The 24,347-nt window shown below is 33.1% G+C and overlaps 1 protein-coding gene across 1 annotated transcript; it reads right to left on the bottom strand.

Moving 5' to 3' along the window:
- Positions 1-640: 640 nt before the first annotated feature.
- LOC115878013 (cytosol aminopeptidase-like) lies at positions 641-24,294 on the bottom strand. The gene is made up of 7 exons (XM_030894367.1): positions 24,068-24,294; positions 23,846-23,958; positions 20,753-21,031; positions 16,432-16,684; positions 13,780-14,047; positions 10,025-10,257; positions 641-1,591 (listed from the first exon to the last, which is right to left on the bottom strand). The coding sequence occupies exons 1-7, from the start codon at positions 24,170-24,172 to the stop codon at positions 1,259-1,261; spliced, it is 1,584 nt and encodes a 527-aa protein (XP_030750227.1). The 5' UTR covers positions 24,173-24,294; the 3' UTR covers positions 641-1,258.
- Between the last annotated feature and the right edge of the window lie 53 nt (positions 24,295-24,347).

The raw sequence follows: 24,347 nt of genomic DNA, 5'->3' as shown, positions 1-24,347 counted from the left end.
AATTGTTGTCATTTTTGTCATTTTTTGGATGTCACGTTGAAATCTTCCGTGGCTCTACTTTTTATGCTCCTACATCTCATCAAACAATTTTTTATTGAAGTTCATAAAAATATTAGTGAGGACATCAATAGCACCTTATTTAAAATTGTTGGCGATATTGGAAATAAGAATATAGCTTCATTCAGAACCTCGCAATTAATGGAATAAATTAGGCAGTGGTTTCAATTACACTTTATACTTTTTAGTTTCCGATTATTCACCATGTATAAAAAACACAATTAAAATTAATAGAATATCCTAGCAACAGCTTGCATTAGTCGGTTGTATCCATAGAGAAAGCCTAATATTTAGTTTATAACACAATAAACTTTTGATGTCTAACCAAATTTTTTGTCTTGACGAATAATAATCAAAGACCAAAATGACATTCCTCGCAAATTTAAAAGTATAAGTAGTAGAAAAGTTAAAAGTTTGTTAACTTTTTCCACTAATTGAACATTGCAACCACTAGTTTTGACGTTGTGAATGCTTACATTGATTTTAGAGGAACAAACTTCTACGCTAATTGAAACCACTAATTTATTCCACTACTTGCGAGGTTCTGAATTAAGCTTAAAGCAATAAAAACAATGCAAACTGTAAAACAATAATAAATATTTATTTGTGTACATAGCTTTACATAAAACACGTTCATAATATAAATATACAAAAACAAAGACAGTGACCCATAACTTGTCTTCGACGCCGATTTTCTTGCAGAACCGGATGATTTCCTCAACGCTTGCGCATCTCTCTCATTTCGGATCTCGTAAAACGACACTATTCTCAAAAAAAGAACAACCTCACACGATTTAGCTCGCACATTTTCTATTATTATTTATTTACTTTTTTTAAATCTATTTTCCGGGCGCTTTAGGCCCGGAGAATAAAGCGGGAAAAATGCGTTAGACTTGAACAAATTCATAGTTAGCAGTCGACCACACTGCCTCTATAACACTAGTCAGTAATAACCCATATACCACCCCGGACAGGGACTAAATTCTATATCTAGAAACTATGGACAGCAAAACTGGAGCGATTTTGGCAAGACAGTTCGCTCGCAGTTCACCCTGTTTCCACACGTTGCAATTTAAACTAAGTGAGGTAAATTGTTTTATATCGACAAGAGACGATGAAATGTGAGCATAAAAAGGGGATGATGAGAGGGGAAAGAGGGAGGGAGGAAGGAGGAGGAGGAGCGTTACAAGGAGGAAATCTCCTATTCGAGTTTCCGTTGACCCTCCGACGGACAAGACAGCTGGTAGAGGAGTTGGATCAGCGTCCGCGTCGGCCGGCCCGTCATCCTGCCTTTTGTGAGGTACGAGTAGTTCTTCTCTTCGGCTCTGAAACCGACGCCGGTCACGTCAAAGTGGATCCAGTCGACGCAGTCGATGAACTCGTTGAGGAACGCGGCGCCGATGCAGGAGGACCCGTGACCCAGGCCCTTGTTGTTTACGTCGTGCGACCGGAACTGAGTGACTTTCTTCGTGAAGTATTTCCAGAGGGGTAGCCGCCAAACTCTGTCGCCTGTTATTACTCCTGCTTTTCGTACCTGAAAATAAAAGAAAATTCTTGTTGATAAGGTATTACCGAGTGTTATCAAACTAAAAAGGGATAGGAAAGGAAAGGAACGCGTCATCGGATTTACGTATACCTGTTTGAAGGTATACGAGGTATATAGGGTGATCCAAATTGGTCTGTTTTAACAGAGAAAACCTATTTCCAGACTAGATAGAGCAATATTTTGAGATAGAGGCTCGATTTTTTAGACACGTTTAGTGGCACAAACCGCCTGTTGATATTTTCACTGAGATAAGGAGTCTTTTTGAATTTTTTACCTTTTTGAAAATTGCCCATAACTTTTTTATTTCGCGGAATAATAAAATTATGTAAAAATTTCTGAAGGCACTTTTGTAAGCACAATCCAGTGCCGTAGTCATTTTTTTTCTATGCTTGCTCTTTTTGTCAGAAATAATAAAAAATATATTTTTTTAAATGCAAATCATAGTTGACTATAAACTTAAAAAATTCTGGCGTTTAAAAAACCGAAGAAGTAGTTTTCATTTATTTTACGATATGACTTGTAGATATATGGATTTTCTATAATATAATATACCCAATTACGGTAAATTCATTTTCTTCGCTTCCAACGACAGGTTTCTGCCTAATAGGTTTTTTATAAACCACACTACCAGCTCTGTGAAATAGGACAAGTAGTTTTTCAAAGAAACGCTTATCAGGAAGATTCCTAATTGAATATCTTTGAGCATAAGCACTTGAGGCAAAGATGCAATTTTCCTCACAAAATAAAATCATTAGTAATATATCTATTCGTTCCGCCAGCAGATACTGCTTTATTTTTCTTGATGAAATAATGAATACTTACTTATTAAACTATTTTAGGTAGGTATACAGGGAGGGTCAAATTCGACGCTTTTAAATGGAAACACCCTTTTCTATAGGAGATAGACAAAAACTAATATCGGTGTCTGGAGCTCAATTTTTGTCAAAAATATGATGGTGAAAACCCAATATCGATATCTGTTACCGTTTCGGAGTTACGGGGTGTTTTTCAAAAATAATGCATTTTTAACAAATCGCTGTAACTTTTTTGCTATGGAAAATTTTGTATTTCTATGAAAACATTTCCAAAGCGCCTTTTTACGTAGAATTTAATGGTTTAAGTATAATTTTTTTAAATTAATAATTTAAGAATTATCAACAGAAAATTTGATTTTTTATATGGGACACCCTGTATATTTTTAATTTATTGAAAAGAATTTAAAATTACCTTTCCAAAAATATAACACACTTGATATTTTGCTCGATTCCTCTTCGAGATATAGAGTATATAAAAATTCGCCCGCTTTAAATAAGTAGGCTTTGCACGGCACCGGCTGTAATGCAAAAAAATTCTAGCTGTGAGCATCAATTAAAACGAAAATAATATTTGCTATAAGAGTTGCAGAATTTTATAACAATTTAAAATAGATTTAACCAACATCAACACATATAAACTATATCTAATAACAATAAAAATAAATAGCAAACCAAGACATGAGATTTTGCCACAGATGTTAGACATATCGACCGTCTTCTGTTTTGGACAGACGGTGCAGTTTTTGAACATTTCTCGCGGAATTCATTAACTCAGTGGAGATGGAAGACACCCTCTCATAACTGCTAAGTATTTCTAATTCTTGTCTAGATTATACGGTCCGCAAATATATCCATAGGATTAGATCCATGGGCACTAAGTCAGGCGGCCTCGACGGCCAACGGCTGGGATCTTGGTTAGCTATTCAATTATTCTTGAAATTGGCTGCAAAAATTTGCTGATAACTTCAGCGTTCAGAGGCGGTGCGTCGTCTTGCTGGAAAAATATGTTTTCGAGTTTCATTAAGGGCATATCATAAGAGATCCAAAGCCTACTAGTTAAAAGTGGCGAACTTTTTAAAAACTCTGTATTTCGAAGGGGATTATAACAAAATATCAAGTGTGCTATATTTTGGGAAGGTAATTTTAAATTCTTTTAAGTTAATTAAAAATATAGAGGGTGTCCCAAATAAAAATCAAATTTTCTGTTGATAACTCTTAAATTATTAATTTTAAAAAATTATACTTAAACCATTAAATTCTACGTAAAAGGTGCTTTGGAAATCTTTTCATAGAAATACAAAATTTTCCATAGCAAAAAGTTACAGTGATTTGTTAAAAATGCACATTTTTGAAAAACACCCCGTAACTCCGAAACGGTAACATATATTGATGTGCGGTTTTCGCCATCATGTTTTTGATGAAAATTAAGCTCCAGACACCGATATTAGTTTTCGTCTATCTCCTATAGAAAAAGGGTGTTTCCATTTAAAAGCGTCGAATTTGACCCACCCTGTACATTTAAGTCAACTGTTAAAAATTATAAATAATATTACAATTTTATTTAAAAATTGCTTTTTTATTCAAAATCTGAGCTAGATATGTATAGGAAACCCTAATATAGTTTGACAGAGCATTTGAATCTGCTTCGATTTATTTTAAAAATACAAGGTACAATGACATTATTTGAAATAATGAAGTTTTTATATAAAATATATCCTTAAAATAGATCAGCAACTTTTGATAGTCTTGTGTAAATTTAAGGAAGCAATACCATTTTTCAGTAAAGTTTATTTCTCTGCCTTTAAACTCAACATAAGAATGAATTCTGAAAAGTAATGTACAGGGTGTTAATCTATTCTATTGTAGCATGCAAATTTAAATATCTTTAAATATCTCAAAAACTAAAGATTCTAAACATATTTATACCCTTATAATAAATGCCTTTTTTTGGGCCCAAGAATCCAAAAATGAAATAAAATACCGGGTGTTCCATAAGAAAAATATAACTTTGGTATGGATCTTAGTTCTGAAACAACCTGTATATTTCAAAATAATTTTAAATTGTACATATTGGCTCCCCACATATACCCATAAAATGTTTTGTTTCTACATCTTTCCGTTTTCGTATAATCAACCGAGGCAAATGAGGTGCGCCACCCTGTATATAAACAGTTATTATTTATATCAACAAAACTCACCTGCTTAACAGCACTTAAAAGACATAAAGAGCCATTACTACCGCCTTCCCATTCAAAATATTCTAATAAAGTTGCGATAAGTTTTTTCGCGGCTATTAAGCTATCTTGTACACTTCGCACAAAAAGAGGTTCTAATAATAACAATGTTCGACTGCAAGGTCTGCTAGTAAACATTTTTAAGCTGAAAGTATCACAACAAATTCATTTAAACCAAAATATTGTTACACAAAATTAAAGTGTCAAAACGAATGACAAAAAAAACGACGAAAATATAAATATATCTTTTTCACACAGTAGTTTAACACAGGTACGGACAAAAAGTTATTACTCTTCAAAACAGTTAAAGAACATATAGGTGGCGCCCCCTCAAGTAAGAGTCATATTGACCTCGACATCAAATTTCTCATGGCAAAAAACTCTCAGACACCAATTTTCATCAAAATGTGGACTATAGATCAAAAATTATTTGGAAAACCCCGAAATAAAAATAAAACTTTTACACCCTGTATCTCCAAAACGAATCATTTTAGGACATATAAATACAATAATATATACGAACTTTTTTACTTCCTATTTTTACCCGCAGAATACGCTGGCGAAGTTTTCCGAATACAATTCGGACCACCCTCTGTAGAAAGATAACGATTGCATCATACTGAATAATCTAATAAACTAAGAAATAAATGTATGATGATAATAAATTTATTCAATAATCCTCCCTGTGATGATAAAAGTGGCATAGAGACAGTCAGGTAAGTCTGAAAAAAGAGCGACGTAAATCTTACCTGTGACCACATAGTTTGAGAATTACAGAAGACCCCGCTAGCAGCTGATCCCAGAGCGGCCCGAACACCTGGTGTTAAACTGGCCACATCGATGATGAGTCTTGGACTGTGTGCGTTCTGTCCGTATACCAAAGCGTCCGCCAAAATAAGCCGCCCCTCGTTGTCAGTGTCGGTGATCATGATGGATTTTCCGTTCAGACCCATAACAACGTCTCCGCATTTCATTGCCATACCTGTAACGAAGTTCATAAAGATTAAGAACATGCAGAGGGATTATGTGCACTGTGGAAGAATCCTAGAGTGCTACTACTGGGCCCGAATTCTGTAACTTAGAAAACGCTAAGCGCCTTTAGACGCTCAGCGTAGATGACGTTAATTTTTGCTTAATGGCACGCACTTAACTACCTATTTGGGTATCCTCATCTGACGCGCTTAGCGTCTTTACTCATTCCGCTAAGCGATTTGAAAACGGCTTCCTTAAAGGATCGTTTTGCTTGTCGAACTGTTAGTAAAAATAGAAAAAAATGTGATTTCGTGCGTTCTCTTGCTCTTTAGTGAAAACTACTTCTTCTATAAATTTCTCAATAAGTAACTGATAATCTTGGCAGCTATAAATATTGTTCGAAACATCGAAAATGTTGAGAAGCCTTTTCATCATTTCCCTCATATAATAAGAATAATGAAATATCCATAGAAAAATAAGTTGACATACTCAACAATAGGTTATGAAATTCACGTAATATTGACATTTTTCATTGTTTTATTCACATTTGACTGTTAGATACCTGAGAAATTGCGATGCTGTCAATATGTGCTCAACGCGATTCGCACGGCAACGAGAATACCAAAATCGACTGCTTGGCATTGTGCTCATCGAATACTTTGGCTTGCCGCTTTGAAAGCGTAACGTTTTTATGTCAAAGTTCCAGAAATTCGGGCCCTGTATCTTCCTCTAGAATGGTAGAAACATTGACTAAAACAGAGATGGGCAAAATATTTCATAGTAGAACACTCGCTAAAATTTAAGATATACCTCGTCAGAAAAGACAGGAAGCTGTCAAAATTATAGTGAGTCTACTAAGTTCAATGACAATTTCAGTGCTGTGTCTGGCAAATGTAGTGCGGTTCTTTGTAATGGGCCATAATAAGCAATGTTCCTTCCACTGAGTATTACCACAGATAACACATAATCAAAACAAAACCTCTCAAAAAAATTAGAATAGAAATCTAAAAATTTCAGATTATTCAAATGTCACTCCAATATTTATCCAAACAGGAGTGAAATAGAGTCGACAATTTTTAACACGTAAGGAGCCATCTGGATTATGTGTTTTCTGCGGTATTACCTACTACTTTTATACATTTTGTGTATTTTTAAATGCATTATTGAATTTAATTTTATTTCAAAAATATACTACAAAAACAACTAAAGTGTGTCTACCGAAAGGGTACATGGCAATGATGGTTATTGTCGGTAATCTTAATTCACAGATAGTTTGTATTTTTTCTCATTCCTTAGAATGTTATTTGTCGAAATCTTTTCGATTCGTTGGACATACTTTAACTATTAATAAAACGTAATTCGTATACAGCTAAATTGTGGCAGATTTTTGAGAAAAAATAAAAAAAAACAGTTTGTGCTCTATGTGCGCATATTTGATATAAAACTTCTTACTAACAGCTATTAAAATAAATGCTTTGAAAGTTATATATTTTTTATGAATGCTTTTTTATGAACTTCAAAAAAAATAGAGTTAGTATAAACCGTATACTATTCTAGCTTTATAATTTTATAACGTTTTTTTTTTAATTTTTGTTAAAAACGATAAGTCTATCACCCGACTGGATAGCTACAACATCAAAATACTACGACATCTATATGTCTGACTACTACTAGCCAACAATTTGTGTTGTGTGGTCTGTGGTCTGTTTTTGTTTAAATGTAAATTTAAATAATGTTCATTATTCATTATTTATAATTATTTACAGCAATCTTATTAAATTATACGAATATTCTCATTGATTATTGGTTTGAAATAAATATGACGGTGTCTTCCAATCAAAATGCGAGTTACTAACTCTAAATTCTAATTCTGAGCTGGCAAATGAGCTAGATGCTTTACCTAGACCGTTATTCACAAGCTACCAACATATCGATGAAAATATGCATGAAATTTACTTCCTAGCAGAGGATGTTGGTATACATCAAGGTTGGTACAATATCAAGTTTATTGTAGTGATTTTCTTAGCCGCGTATGGCACAGGTCGTTACCCAGTGTTGCCACAAGCTTATTTTTCATCGGGTTAGATTATTACGAGATAGGGGGGTTAAATTGTTTTAGAAAGGTGTAGACCTACCACGAATGGGGTGGCTGTGGCAAAAATTCGTCGTTACTTCCACTTTTCCTCTCGCTGTGTCACGACCTTGAATTTTCATTTTACTCCCAACGCGCGTAAAGAAGTTTCACTTCAAAAAATCATCATCCATAGGATTAGATCCATGGGCACTAAGTCAGGCGGCCTCGACGGCCAACGGCTGGGATCTTGGTTAGCTATTCAATTATTCTTGAAATTGGCTGCAAAAATTTGCTGATAACTTCAGCGTTCAGAGGCGGTGCGTCGTCTTGCTGGAAAAATATGTTTTCGAGTTTCATTAAGGGCATATCATAAGAGATCCAAAGCCTACTAGTTAAAAGTGGCGAACTTTTAAAACTCTGTATTTCGAAGGGGATTATAACAAAATATCAAGTGTGCTATATTTTTGGGAAGGTAATTTTAAATTCTTTTAAGTTAATTAAAAATATAGAGGGTGTCCCAAATAAAAAATCAAATTTTCTGTTGATAACTCTTAAATTATTAATTTTTAAAAAATTATACTTAAACCATTAAATTCTACGTAAAAAGGTGCTTTGGAAATCTTTTCATAGAAATACAAAATTTTCCATAGCAAAAAAGTTACAGTGATTTGTTAAAAATGCACATTTTTGAAAAACACCCCGTAACTCCGAAACGGTAACATATATTGATGTGCGGTTTTCGCCATCATGTTTTTGATGAAAATTAAGCTCCAGACACCGATATTAGTTTTCGTCTATCTCCTATAGAAAAGGGTGTTTCCATTTAAAAGCGTCGAATTTGACCCACCCTGTACATTTAAGTCAACTGTTAAAAATTATAAATAATATTACAATTTTATTTAAAAATTGCTTTTTATTCAAAATCTGAGCTAGATATGTATAGGAAACCCTAATATAGTTTGACAGAGCATTTGAATCTGCTTCGATTTATTTTAAAAAATACAAGGTACAATGACATTATTTGAAATAATGAAGTTTTTATATAAAATATATCCTTAAAATAGATCAGCAACTTTTGATAGTCTTGTGTAAATTTAAGGAAGCAATACCATTTTTCAGTAAAGTTTATTTCTCTGCCTTTAAACTCAACATAAGAATGAATTCTGAAAAGTAATGTACAGGGTGTTAATCTATTCTATTGTAGCATGCAAATTTAAATATCTTTAAATATCTCAAAAACTAAAGATTCTAAACATATTTAACCCTTATAATAAATGCCTTTTTTTGGACCCAAGAATCCAAAAATGAAATAAAATACCGGGTGTTCCATAAGAAAAATATAACTTTGGTATGGATCTTAGTTCTGAAACAACCTGTATATTTCAAAATAATTTTAAATTGTGCATATTGGCTCCCCACATATACCCATAAAATATTTTGTTTCTACATCTCTCCCTTTTCGTATAATCAACCGAGGCGACTGAGGTGCGCCACCCTGTATATGAACAGTTATTATTTACATCAACAAAACTCACCTGCTTAACAGCACTTAAAAGACATAAAGAGCCATTACTACCGCTTTCCCGTTCAAAATATTCTAATAAAGTTGCGATAAGTTTTTTCGCAGCTATTAAGCTAAGTTTTTTCGCAGCTATTAAGCTATCTTGTACACTTCGCATAAAAAAAGGTTCTAAAAATAACAATGTTCGACTGCAAGGTCTGCTAATAAACATTTTTAAGAACAAATTCATTTAAACCAAAATCATATAATATAAAATAAAACACAAAAAAAAAATAAACACAGAATTAAAGTGTCAAAACAAATGACAAAAAAACGACGAAAATATAAATATATTTTTTTCACACAGTAGTTTAACACAGGTACGGACAAAAAGTTATTACTCTTCAAAACAGTTAAGCGCCCCCTACAAGTAGGAGTCATATTGACCTCGACATCAAATTTCTCATCAATATTCATCAAAATGTCGACTATAGATCAAGAATTATTTGGAAAACCCCGAAATAAAAATAAAACTTTTACACCCTGTATTTCCAAAACGAATCATTTTAGGACATATAATTACAATTTATACGAACTGTTTTACTTCCTATTTTTAGCCGCAGAATACGCTGGCGAAGTTTTCCGAATAAAATTCGGACCACCCTGTAGAAAGATAACGATTGCGTCATACTGAATAATCTAATAAACTAAGAAATAAATATATGATGATAATAAATTCATTCATTAATCCTCCCTGCGCTGCGATGATAAAAGTGGCATAGAGACAGTCAGGTAAATCTGAAAAAAGAGCGACGTAAATCTTACCTGTGACCACATAGTTTGAGAATTACAGAAGACCCCGCTAGCAGCTGATCCCAGAGCGGCCCGAACACCTGGTGTTAAACTGGCCACATCGATGATGAGTCTTGGACTGTGTGCGTTCTGTCCGTATACCAAAGCGTCCGCCAAAATAAGCCGCCCCTCGTTGTCAGTGTCGGTGATCATGATGGATTTTCCGTTCAGACCCATAACAACGTCTCCGCATTTCATTGCCATACCTACAACAAAGTTCATAAAGATTAAAAACATGCAAAGGAATTATGTGCACTGTGGAAGAATCCTAGAGTGCTACTACTGGGCCCGAATTCTGTAACTTAGAAAACGCTAAGCGCTTTTAGACGCTCAGCGTAAATGACGTTAATTTTTGCTTGGCACGAACTTAACTACCTATTTAGGTATCCTCATCTGACGCGCTTAGCGTCTTTACTCATTGCGCTAAGCGATTTGAAAACGGCTTCCTTAAAGGATCGTTTTGCTTGCCGAGCTCTCAGTAAAAATAGAAAAAAATGTGATTTCGTGCGTTGTCTTGCTCTTTAGTGAAAACTACTTCTTCTATAAATTTCTCAATAAGTAACTGATAATCTTGGCAGCTATAAATATTGTTCGAAACATCGAAAATGTTGAGAAGCCTTTTCATCATTTCCCTCATATAATAAGAATAATGAAATATCCATAGAAAAATAAGTTGACATAACTCAACAATAGGTTATGAAATTCACGTAATATTGACATTTTTCATTGTTTTATTCACATTTGACTGTTAGATACCTGAGAAATTGCGATGCTGTCAATATGTGCTCAACGCGATTCGCACGGCAACGAGAATACCAAAATCGACTGCTTGGCATTGTGCTCATCGAATACTTTGGCTTGCCGCTTTGAAAGCGTAACGTTTTTATGTAAAAGTTCCAGAAATTCGGGCCCTGTATCTTCCTCTAGAATGGTAGAAACATTGACTAAAACAGAGATGGGCAAAATATTTCATAGTAGAACACTCGCTAAAATTTAAGATATACCTCGTCAGAAAAGACAGGAAGCTGTCAAAATTGTAGTGAGTCTACTAAGTTCAATGACAATTTCAGTGCTGTGTCTGGCAAATGTAGTGCGGTTCTTTGTAATGGGCCATGATAAGCAATGTTCCTTCCACTGAGTATTACCACAGATAACACATAATCAAAACAAAACCTCTCAAAAAAATTAGAATAGAAATCTAAAAATTTCAGATTATTCAAATGTCACTCCTATTCTCTGTGTCACTCCAATATTTATCCAAACAGGAGTGAAATAGAGTCGACAATTTTTAACACGTAAGGAGCAATCTGGATTATGTGTTATCTGCGGTATTACCTACTACTTTTATACATTTTGTGTATATTCAAATGCATTATTGAATTTAATTTTATTTCAAAAATATACTACAAAAACAACTAAAATGTGTCTATACTCTGTTTTTTTTCTCAGGTAAGATTTCGACAGACGATGACAGAAGAAAAGCAGATGACGTCCCATGCCAATCTATTTATTTTACTAAAAAAAAATTCTAATAATTTTTAAGTTATCTATGGATGGGTTTAAATATAAATCCGTCATGCGTCGTGTCTTGTTGTTTTTAACCAGTTTTATTGGTTTATTTAAAAAATGACAGATCGTATTTCAATTTTATTGGTTTGACGGAACGATGAACGATAAACGGACGCATCGGCGTATGAACTCGCCTTTAGATTTTTGTCATTTTTGATGCTTGTCAAAGTCTTGCCAAATTATAGGTTATAATTTTGTGTCAACTTTTGTTAAATACCCTGCGTTTTGGAAGATGATGCATTTTGATTCGTATTATTACGTATGTTTTGTGTCTTTTGAAGTCAAGTGGAGGAAAAATCGAGTGAAAATTAACTGTAGACCCAGAGCACAGTTTATGGTTAATACTCGCTACCCAGGCCGAAGGTCTTATACACCAATGAAGTTGCCATCGTTAAAGTTTGTATACCATCTCGTCGTAGATAAGTGCATCTCGTATATAGTAGAAGGATCAAACTAAACACATACTAAAAACTGGAGTAGCTGTAAAATATCGACATCACACGATAGGTAAATAATGGATTTTAGTACTGCAGAAAAATAATGTCAAAAGGTACTGGTTTAAAAAAATTAAGATTCAAGTTAATTAATCAACCTTTAAGGTATAAAATTTGGTAGGTGTTATTATTAATAAAATAGTTTGTTTTATTTACCTATGTTGTTACCTATGTTGTTTTTGTTAGGTACCTATGTATTTATTCCTGTGGAATATTACAAATTTGTATTTGTACATAAGTTATATTGATAAATATAATCATATATGCGGGTAGTTTCATAAAGCTTGAAAGTAAAAAATAGTTCTTTTTTATATTTTTTTGGTATGTAGTGTCTTGTTCTTGTTTGTTTTGTATTAACACATACCGGTTTTATTAAATAAAATAACTCGATTACATTTTTTCAGTTTTATACAGTTTTTTTCGTTTTTTTCACAATATTTTGATGTAATCAGTTGTCATCTTGTCAATCAAATTTTAAATATTTCCTGCTATGCGTTCCAGTTGTACCAACTTATTTCTTTGTAAAATAAAATAAACTACTTTGAAATTAAAATGACAGACACATCTATCACTGTCAAGGATCTTCTCGTTGGACAGACTATACCGAAAGGGTACATGGCAATGATGGTTATTGTCGGTAATCTTAATTCACAGATAGTTTGTATTTTTTCTCATTCCTTAGATGTTATTTGTCGAAACCTTTTGGATTCGTTGAACATACTTTAACTATTAATAAAACGTAATTCGTATACAGCTAAATTGTGGCAGATTTTTGAGAAAAAATTTAAAAAAAAAACAGTTTGTGCTCATGTGCGCATATTTGATATAAAACTTCTTACTAACAGCTATTAAAATAAATGCTTTGAAAGTTATATATTTTTTATGAATGCTTTTTTATGAACTTCAAAAAAAATAGAGTTAGTATAAACCGTATACTATTCTAGCTTTATAATTTTATAACGTTTTTTTTTAATTTTTGTTAAAAAACGATAAGTCTATCACCCGACTGGATTGCTACAACATCAAAATACTACGACATCTATATGTCTGACTACTACTAGCCAACAATTTGTTTTGTGTGGTCTGTTTGTTTTTGTTTAAATGTTATGTTCATTATTCATTATTTATAATTATTTACAGTAATCTTATTAAATTATACGAATATTCTCGTTGATTATTGGTTTGAAATAAATATGACGGTGTCTTTCAATGAAAATGTGAGTTACTAACTCTAAATTCTAATTCTGAGCTGGCAAATGAGCTAGATGCTTTACCTAGACCGTTATTCACAAGCTACCAACATATCGATAAAAATATGCATGAAATTTATTTCCTAGCATACAACCAGAGGATATTGGTATACATCAAGGTTGGTACAGTATCAAGTTTATTATAGTGATTTTCTTAGCCGCGTATGGCACAGGTCGTTACCCAGTGTTGCCACAAGCTTGTTTTTCATCGGGTTAGATTATTACGAGATAGCGGGGTTAAATTGTTTTAGAAAGGTGTAGACCTACCACGAATGGGGTGGCTGTGGCAACACTGTCGTTACCACTTTTCCTCTCGCTGTGTCACGACCTTGAATTTTCATTTTACTCCCAACGCGCGTAAAGAAGTTTCACTTCAAAAAATCATCAAAACCCGGGTAAAAAGATAAACACTTACCGCTGGGCATATTTTCGCATAGGGGAATCACAGCCTCGATGTTAATGGGCAAACTTAAAGCTGAAGCTGCCCTAATGGCTGCAATTATAGCCGCTGCTCCCACCATGTCCGCCCTATATCTATCCATACCGTCGCACCTCTTTATGCACAATCCTCCGCTGTCAAAAGTGATTCCTTTGCCTACCATCAAAATGGGTTTTTGATCTTGATGGGCGCCGCAATACGATATTTCAACGACGACTGGTGGTTCGCAGGAACCCCGAGCTACCTGTAAGAAATAATATCTTTGCAGGGTTATTGAAGTCATATACCGGGTACGTCGCAAAATAAGTGGTTCACCCCTATAACTTTTTTATTTTTTCAGATAAAAAAATCGAGATTTGGTTAATAAGTTGGGATTGATTGACGTATTCAATAATTGTTTTCGATTACTCCCACTTTCACAGGAAATGATCACCATACATGATCACATAAAAAATTGATATTTTCTATATTAGTATATGACATAAATTAGGATTGATTGACGTGTTCAATTGTTTTTGGTCATTTTCTGTTTCACCGACAATGACTACAACTTTTGATTTTTAAATGACACCCTCGGTATTTTTTTATTTCATTTGAAAGAAAATTACACTCTGAATAGAAAGACATATCATATGTCAACTTTTGACATTTTTGCGTATGGTTTACTTGTCATTGCAGTTCATAACGACAATCTAACTCGAAATACCAAGTGTGTGGTACCAAATTTTTCGTAAAAAAATGCTTTTTCCAAATATGTTAATGAGCCACCCTTGTTCCGTTTGAAAAAAATGAGATATTATTAAAAATACGATTTGGGTCTCTTTTAACCGACAGGACAAAACAGGAGTAATATTAGACGATCAAATCTATTTTTCCAAGGCTCCTTGAATAAAAATTAGTGTTTTTAACACAGCCATGGCATTCAAGATTGACATTTAAAATACAATGTTTTTTTAACCGAATATGTATAAAATTTACTTCATATGTCAGAAGTTGACATATGATATGTCATTCTATTCAATGTGTCATTTTCTATCAAATAAAGTAAAAAAAATGCCGAGGGTGCAATTTAAAAATCATAAGTTGTAATCATTTCCGGTGAAACAGGAAGTGACCGAAAAGAGTTGAATGCGTCAATCAATCCTAAATTATGTCATACTAACATAACAAATGTCATTTTTTTATCTAAAAAAATAAAAAGTTATAGGGGTGAGCCACTTTTGAGACGCACCCGGTATAGCTTAGTCAGCGAGAAAATATAAGTGACAGCGAGAAAAAATATAAGACAGTAACATGATTATTTTGACATTTGCTTCTAAAAATAATTAAAATTCTATTTACATAAAAAAGAGGTTAGGTGACAAACACCAAAAAAAATAAAGAAAAACATTTTTTGAAGTGCCATAAATATTCGTAAGTCTTTAATTCAAACACGTCATAAACACTTAACTTATTTATTACACGATTAAAATTGCCAATTGTTGCAAACTTTTTGACACACCTTGTACATTCCAACAAGACAAACTTTAACATTCATAATTTGTGAGATTATGATTGTTCGTTCTTTTTGTTATTGTTCGTTCTTTTTGTTATATACTATACAGAGTATCCCAAAAAAATAATGATAAAGTTGTTAAGCAGTTTAAAGAACTTTAACTGCAACCCCTGTACAAAATTGGAATCAACATAAAATTCTGTATATAATACGCTATTTTAATTTGCAGCGCTATGCAGTGTTGCCATGTCATTTTTTATTTACTGAAATTTTGGTTAAAAACAGTATGTCGGAAAAGTGGTTACTACCTGGAGAGAATTGAACTTTATTAATGCTTAGCTATATTTTCCTAAACACCAATGATAATATCGTGGGCGTACAGCAAAAATCCTCTAAGTCACATTTTTGGTTGAATTGGATTAAACACACCACTATGTCCAGTTTTTCACGGTCTTTAACATGAAAAACCGATTAAGTCCAATTTCGGCATCCTTATAATATAATATAAGGATGCCGAAACCGGATTTTCGCTGTACGCCTACGATATAATACCGATTTTTCGATATACCGATTTTTATATTTCATCATTTCGCTAATACTAAAATCGACGCATCCCAACCTTTAGACGCAAATATCTTGAAAACCGTTCACCGTATCGAACTAAACAAAGTGGATCTTTTTTCATAGAAATGTCCTAGCTTTTTATTACCTGTCATTTTTTGAAATTACGGTATCTATAAGAATAAAAAAGTACCACCAGCAGTGCTCTCTACCCTTACCTTTTGATAATAAAATTCTTTCAGGGTTTTACGGAAGAGTACCAAATTTTAAGAAAAACAGTTTACCAATGTTATAAAAATAAATAAAATATGTTATTTTTATCTATCCTTTCAAGAGCTGCAACTTCTTTGCGAAGCATTTCAAGGCATATGATCATAGGGACTTTTTGTTTTATTTTTATCTGTAGTATCACCCACCGAAGTTAGATACACCATTTTTTGCATTATAAGTGTGACAGTTGTCTGTCATTTTTGTCAAGTAAATTGTTTCATTTGTGTCATTTTTTAAATGTCAAACATAATCATACCTTCTCTCTAACTATTTTTATGGGTAACCCTATACATATATCCTACCGTTAAGAAAGCGTTCATCTTCTTACTCTCCACCCAGTCTTTATCGTGGACCATCACTTTGATCCCGCAGGGACACAGCTCGTTGACGGTTTCCTGCGCAAAATGCAGCGGCGTCATTTGGTTGGCGGGGGTGTCCGACAATCGCCTGGCCAAGTTCTGGGACTCCGCCTTGAAGAGGCCCCTCTGAAAACTTTCCGCGTCGCTGTCGTCGAACAACTCTAGCGTGGGAATGGGCTTCCAATGCTGGCGAGATCTGGAACAATTATAAATTAGGAGTTATCAGGAATCGTCAAAGAAAAACTAAACAAAATCGTTACAAAATGCCATAATTCTAAAAACATGCTCTCTTATTGGCAAACGGCGCACAGTGGGGCAGGATTCACTTAATATATCGAAAAAGTTTGGGTGATAGTACACATATATTTAAGAATAATTAACATGTTATAAAGTGACTTTTATCGAAAAATGGTTATTGCTTAGCGATATGACTATTATACAGGGTGGGTCAACAAAAAAATTACTTTATTTTTCGAAAGTTTAGATATTTTTATTACTTTAATTTCAGCAGGTTATAAAGTGACTTTTATCAAAAAACGGCTATTGCTTAGCGGTATGACTATTATACAGGGTGGCTCGACAAAAAAATCACTTTATTTTTCAAAAGTTTAGATATTTTTATTACTTTAATTTCAGCAGCTTATAAAGTGACTTTTATCAAAAAATGGCTATTGCTTAGCAGTATAACTATTATACAGGACGGGTAAACAAAAAAAATCACTTCATTTTTCGAAAGTTTACAACGGTTATTTTACTATATTTAGACTAGAAATTCCAATTTAGGTAGAATTTACTGAAGTTTAAAATGTCTTTATTTTTAGAAAATTTTAAATATTTCAAAAACCTTACATTTTAGTTTTATGCTTCTCTAATGAAACTCACCTTTATTTCTTTCTAGAATCGGAAAATCAATTAATATACAGGGTGTCCCAAAAATAAATGCAAGTATTATAACTGGTAGTATAGTTCAACCCCAGAAACATGCCTATGAGGTTTTTTTCGCGAAAAAAAAATTAAAATTCGGAATTTTTGGATTTTTTTTTAGTTTTTAGTCAAAAAACATAATTTCTTGATAATATGGCAACATATATATATTTAACAATAAATATATTTCTTTTTAAATTTTCAAAATAAAATAACTCCGTTATTTTAGACTTATTTGAAAAATGATAAAGAGAAAATATGTTTCTTTTATCGAGATCTACCGCCCCTTAAAATACTTGCACTTATTTCTGGGACACCCTGTATAGGGTGTTCCGTTACAAAAAGGACAACTTTGATGTGTAACCTTGTTTGGGGACACCTTGTAGAACTCAATATATTTTTAAAAAATGCTCTAAATTGACTTACATTTGCTCAGAAAATTGCATTTCAATGTAAACGTTCTTTCAGACATTCTTCTTGGAGCTTCCGTGTAGTATGAGAGGTGCCACCCTGTATACCAAACATTTAAAAAACTTTAATAACGAAAATGTTTTTGCAATATTTGTGGTCGTAAGGTAAAGTTTAGTACGTAAATCTTGTTGCGGAAATATAGTAATACGCTTATACAATACTACACCCATCACCACACGCCTTGTGTGCAACTTTTCCTATTCGCCCATAATACATTTTTAACAATGCTCCATTACATAATATAGTATTTCATCCATTTTCTATTTTTATACCATATATTCAGAAGAAAATAGCAGACAAATGTCAATTCTTGCCGAAGAAAACTTAGCGAGAATAAATTTAGCGATAATTTATGATCAATTTTTCGACTATTTCGACTATTTATAGGTTCATTAAACTTAAAATAATTTACAATGGGGCAAGAACGGGCAAAAATTTTCGTTATAATATTAAATTGTTTGAACGGAGTAAAAATAATATATGTCAAAATCAGGCGGATGTACAAAGATTCATAACTAAACTACTTTGTGATTTTCAAATTTAATTAAGTGGATGCAAATTTTTGGCTTACATATTATTTCAACTTTCTTGTGTCTTCGAATAATCGCGTAATATAGATCAAAACCAGGGGAATATTAATTTACTTACCCGATGCGAGCGAATAACAATGTAACTATTAAAATAAATATGAACTTATTATTAGAAAATCAAATATAAAATAGGAGTAAATTGAAAGGCCGGCTCAAGAAAATCGAAACAATTTTATACGCAAAAACTAGGGCTGCACCGAATACCGAGTAGTTCGGTGCTCGGCCAGAATTTTAACCGAGTAATATGTACTCGGTGCTCGGCCTTACTCGGCCGAGTAGGCCGAGTAAAGTATAGTAATAGAAACAGTCCATTTATGCATGTCCAAAACAGATAGAAATGAGACTCACAGTGGGAAATAATAAAATAAACAAAAAGTTATTCATTCATAACTTTAATTAATGTATTTTAGCAAAGTAATAATAATATGTATAAGTAATAACACAAACACAGTGAAATAATAATTTAATACTTATAATCTAAGAGGTCAGCATTGTCACTCATTTTAATATAACTTTAAAGGGTATTATTAATTGTTTGAATTATTTTTGACTTTTAAATTAGTTACACATATAAGTTTTGCTTTAAACAAAATCAACGTCGCCACCGCACCTTAAAAAGAATCAATTCAGAATCCAGCACATTAGAAATATCAGTTTGCATGGGGAACCACAGAATAAAACAATATCTCCATAAGTAAAACAAACCAGGTCATTGGTTTGTAGTCGGAGAATCCCAGCCGCTTGCCAATCATAGGCAAAACAAACAAGATCATTGGTTTAAGGCCGGTGAATTCCGGGAATTTTAACTAGCTTTCTTTAATATTAAATTATATATTTATATTATGTATAAAATATAATATTATGTTATGGTGTATATTATAATTAGTATATATTGATAAAGGTCGCATAATTGTTAAGACTACTCGGCAGCCGAGTACTAGGTACTCGGTCAAGTTAAAAAACAGGGCTCGTTACAGCCCTAGCAAAAACAAAGACTATTTCTAAGCAACCACTGTCGATTCAGCGCCTATATTATTATATAATATTCAGCGGCATATAGCTTACAACAATACATTAATTTCACCTGAATTAGGAAGATATAGTTTTTAATACTTATTGTATATAAATTGCCAATTCTGCTCCAGTGTGCGGCGTTTAATTGTCGCTGAACTATCAAGAGACGGTGGACTACTCTGTACAGGGTGTCGGAACCATTTTTATGTTTTATGGGTTTTCTCGTTTATGAGTAGAGATACAAAGGTGCGGTTTTCGCGTTACTGTACTACTTTTTTGTGGGTGGCTTTTAACACACAAAAATGTACACTGAAACGCAGCGCAAACTAAGGCCTTTGAAAATTTAGTCTTAACATGGTCAAATTTCAAGAAACTCTTATTTTTGACAGTAAGATATTTTTGGAATAGAAATTTTCGACATCAACTTTTAACGTCTCTAAGTAAAAAGTTGCTATCATAGTCGGATAAGTTATGTACGGTCAAGTTGGGCTGTGGCTAAATCTATTAGCGTCTATTAGGTATCTTTAAAAAATTAATTTTCATTAAACGATTTTTTCTAATTTCGCCAAAATATCATTAAAATTTGAGCTAGAAACTTTTTCTGTCATGCACAGGAAATTCTCTGAAAAAGTTTTATACCACAATCGGATGAATGAAAGTCTCAAAGATGAAAGTCTAAACGGCCCTTTGGAATTATTTAATTTTACTTGAGATGGGAAGATGTCGTTGATATGGACCTAGGGTATGGAAACCTGAACATGGGACATAAAAGAATAAAAATAGTTGGAGGTGCTATAACATCGAAAAAAAACGACATCATAGACGGTTAGGAAATGACAATCGATAATAACTGCGCGGACCAAGAGGAGACAACCTCACCAAAAACGTCAATCCTACGATGGCGGAACCTACGATGGGGTATCCCTTTGACCTGGTCCTAGATAAAATCGGTGGCTAGATAAAATACTGGAATCACTGGAATTTTCTGGAATCACCCTTGAGGCAAACCAAAACGGACACCGCTTTGTGTTTACCCCTTACTTCTACATACGGGGCTCTGTAGAAGTGGACCGACTAACCCTTGCAGTGTATCACAAGATTTGTCACAATTCAAATATAAAAACATTAACTTAGCAAGTCATCAATTTGAGGAAGAAGGGCCATGGCCAGGTCGCCACAATAGTAACTGACCCCACATCCAAGGAGGCAATAGAGAAAATCATTATGAATTAAAAATTCCAATCATTCGATTAAAGCAGGCTCACCTGTTTTCCTGATACCGCCAGAGCGCCAGCGCGCTGCCCTCCGCCGCCTGTTCCGGGTGACCCAGGCCCTCGATCAGTATCCGGCCGACGCACTGGCGCTTGAGGAGCTGCGCCCCGATGCCGGCCGCCTCCCTCACCGTCTCCAGCCCCTCGTCTATAGCCTCCATCTCGCAGTAGGCCAGCTTCTCCTTGCCCAGGCCCACAACAGCCACCGACCAGAACTCCTTGTCCAGATTGTTGTAGGTGCGGCCATCGCCGCGTTTTATTTCGCATCCTCCTCTAAAACAAATTACAATTTATATACAGGGTGGTCCGAATTGTATTCGGGAATCTTTAGCAGCATATTCTATACCGGGTGCGTCTCAAAAGTGGCTCACCCCTATAACTTTTTTTATTTTTTTCAGATAAAAAAACAAGATTTGGTATGTTAGTATATGACATAAATTAGGATTGATTGACATATTCAATTGTTTTCTATCACTTCCTGTTTCACCGGAAATGACTACAACTTTTGATTTTTAAATGGCACCCTCGGTATTTTTTTTTATATCAAATATCGATATTTGATATGATATTATTAATATATGACATAAATTAGGATTGATTGACGAATTCATTTGTTTTCTGTCACTTCCTGCACTTCCTGTTTCATCGAAAATGACTACAAATTTTGAATTTTAAATGGTACCCTCGGTGTTTTGTTATTTTATTCGATAGAAAATGACACTTTAAATAGAATGACATATCATATGTCAACTTTTGACATTTTCGAATATGGTTTATTTGAAATTGCAACATGCGATTCATAACGACACACAGTGGGGTATTTGACACTGATAGTTGATCGAAATTTTTTTATGTAGACCTTATATAAATTATTGCTATTTTCAGTTAAAGAGGAAATAATATGAACAAAATAAAGGATAATTCGTCGATTCTAAAAAAAGAAAGAAAAATCACTGTTCCAGTGTTTCCACGGTCAGTGCCAGTAGTAATATCGCAACTACTACTACTAATGCTACGACTGATCAGCGAGCAATGCCCATACCACTAAAGTCGCTACTAATGCCAAATTGTGCTATACTGCTAATGGCACTAATGCGATCGCTTTGTATTCAACAATGCCATCGCGGTTTACACCTCGCATTAGTATATCACTGATTGGCAAATTAGAGGAAACCAAGAATGTTTTTCTCATTTTATCAGCAAAGTCGCAAAAAGTCGTAGTATTTTATTTTACTGTATGAAAGCCCAATGTTTACTAAGTAAAACGTATATAGACAATATGCTGAATTCTTCGAAATGCGGAACTAAATATCTAAGTATAATAAAAATGTCACAAATTTAATCAAATTTTCTGAACGCCTAACTTTTAGTTGCAAAAAAAATCGTTAGTATAGAGAATATCAAAATAAATAATACGTTTTTGTAGAATACATACCTGCAGCTTGCTGAGCCATTTTCAATCAAAACGATAATATAAACGTAAAAAGAGCACAAGAACAACAACAATTTATAATTTTAAACATAAAATTTAGCCATTTACCTCTTATCTGTGAGAACAGAGGTGAGAAGTAACAACTTTGACGTTTCGTTGAAACAAATGAATGCAACTAAACACACCCATAGCAACGCCATTCATGGCAGAGATGATTTAACTTATCATTTATCTTTTTTTGGGAAATCTTAAATCTTCGAATTTCGATCACCTTTTTCATGCTAATACCCCACCGTGCGACAGTTTGACTCGAAATACCAAGTGTGTGGTACCAAATTATTCGTAAAAAAATGCTTTTTCCAAATATCTCGTTCCATTTCAAAAAATTGAGATATGATTAAAAATACGATTTGGGTCTCTTTTAACCCAATCTTTTAACAGGCCAGGACAAGACACGAGTAATATTAGACGATCAAATCTATTTTTCCAAGGCTCCTTGATTAAAAATTAGTGTTTTTAACACAGCCATGGCACTCTAGATTGAAATTTAAAATACAATTTTGTTTTAAGCAAAAATGTCAAAATTTGACATATGATATGTCATTCTATTTAGAATTAGAATGTCATTTTATATCGAATAAAGAAAAAAAATACCGAGGGTGCCATTTAAAAATCAAAAGTTGTAGTCATTTCCGGTGAAACAGGAAGTGATAGAAAACAATTGAATATGTCAATCAATCCTAATTTATGTCATATACTAACATACCAAATCTTGTTTTTTTATCTGAAAAAATAAAAAAGTTATAGTTAGAGGTGAGCCACTTTTGAGATGCACCCGGTATAACAATAAAAATAGGTAAAAAAGTTCATATAAATTTGTGTCCTAAAATTCTTCGTTTTGGACATACAGGGTGTAGAAGTTTCATTTTTAGTTCGATGTTTTCCAAATACTTTCCGAATTAATGTCCATGGAACTTTCCAGCGTGACAGGTAACCAATGATTATACCTACTATTGATTATATTTACCTGTTACTGTCATTAGTCAAAGTTTTATAAAGAAATCTGAAAGAAATCTTGATCATGATTGGTCTCAAATTATATTATAAGAATGAGACGTAATTATTCGAAAACGTAAGAATCTCAAATACACATACTTTTATATATTAATGAATTATACATTTTATTATTTGTTAAAACTATTCTATATATCCTTGGTTAAAACAATAAATAACAGCATATTAGAATAATATAATATGATTTTTCTCTATCTGCCATGCAATGTTTGAAATTTTATATGCAGGCTAATTTTAATTACCCGCTAATAAATATTCGCATGATCATTATTGATCATAACTATTTAAATTGTAATTCATTTTAAAATAAAACTAAAATCCGAAATTCAGAGGCAATTTTTAAGTGACCCTGTATATAAGAAATATATCGACTTCGGAAAGAAATAACAACACTAAATTGTGGCATAAACCTTATAAAATATTTAATTAATTAATTGTTTGAACTATGCACTTATTCTTTTATTTAAGAATTCGATAACAAATTATATCAAACTTTTGACATTTTGAATTATGTCACAGGTAAAAAAAATCTAAAAAAGAAAAGTATTGAAAAAGAACTTTTTTAAATTAAAATTACTTACGTTTTTACTAATTCTAAGAGTTTTCCTCCTAAATGATCGTTAAATTTTGACGCAGCTTTTGTAAATACCGGTTCTTCATTTTCACCTTCGTAGACACCAAGTATAAGTCCTTTCTAAAAAATATAATACATACTGATACTCATATCATAAAACAGTCATAGTTTACGCTTATAAAACATGTAATATATTAAAATAAAAAGTACATTTAAAAATTCAATTTACCTTTTCATCTGCACATTCATCTGAACAAAAACAGCGGGCACTGCTTATAGGTGGTATTTTAGTGCGAATCACGTTAAATCTCTTCAAAAAATTGATAACCGACATGATTATTTGATAAATGATCTTATAAAATTTTCATTTTACGTTGTAATTTGGACATCTAAAAAAAATTTACTTACAAAGTATTGTTTACTGGTTACCCGCGTTTTGTTTTAATTTGAAACAGGCGCCAACTTATTGAAATCTTCCATATAAATTCAGGAAATAAACGAACTACTCA

This window comes from Sitophilus oryzae, unplaced genomic scaffold, assembly GCF_002938485.1.
Source record: "Sitophilus oryzae breed Bouriz unplaced genomic scaffold, Soryzae_2.0 scaffold_149_pilon_pilon, whole genome shotgun sequence".
NCBI classification, from domain to species: Eukaryota; Metazoa; Arthropoda; class Insecta; order Coleoptera; family Curculionidae; genus Sitophilus; species Sitophilus oryzae.
Note: the sequence above shows the minus strand (reverse complement) of the source record. Positions and strands in the feature narration are given on the sequence as shown.

What these genes read in the sequence shown, in the direction of transcription:
- LOC115878013 (XM_030894367.1), bottom strand. Translation starts at nt 24,172, where the DNA reads ATGTCGGTTATCAATTTTTTGAAGAGATTTAACGTGATTCGCACTAAA. An exon ending in ATGAATGTGCAGATGAAAAG is followed by an intron (nt 23,959 to 24,067) that starts GTAAATTGAATT and finishes TATATTTTTTAG; the next exon opens with AAAGGACTTATACTTGGTGT. An exon ending in CTCAAACTATGTGGTCACAG is followed by an intron (nt 1,592 to 10,024) that starts GTAAGATTTACG and finishes TTTTATTTTCAG; the next exon opens with GTACGAAAAGCAGGAGTAAT.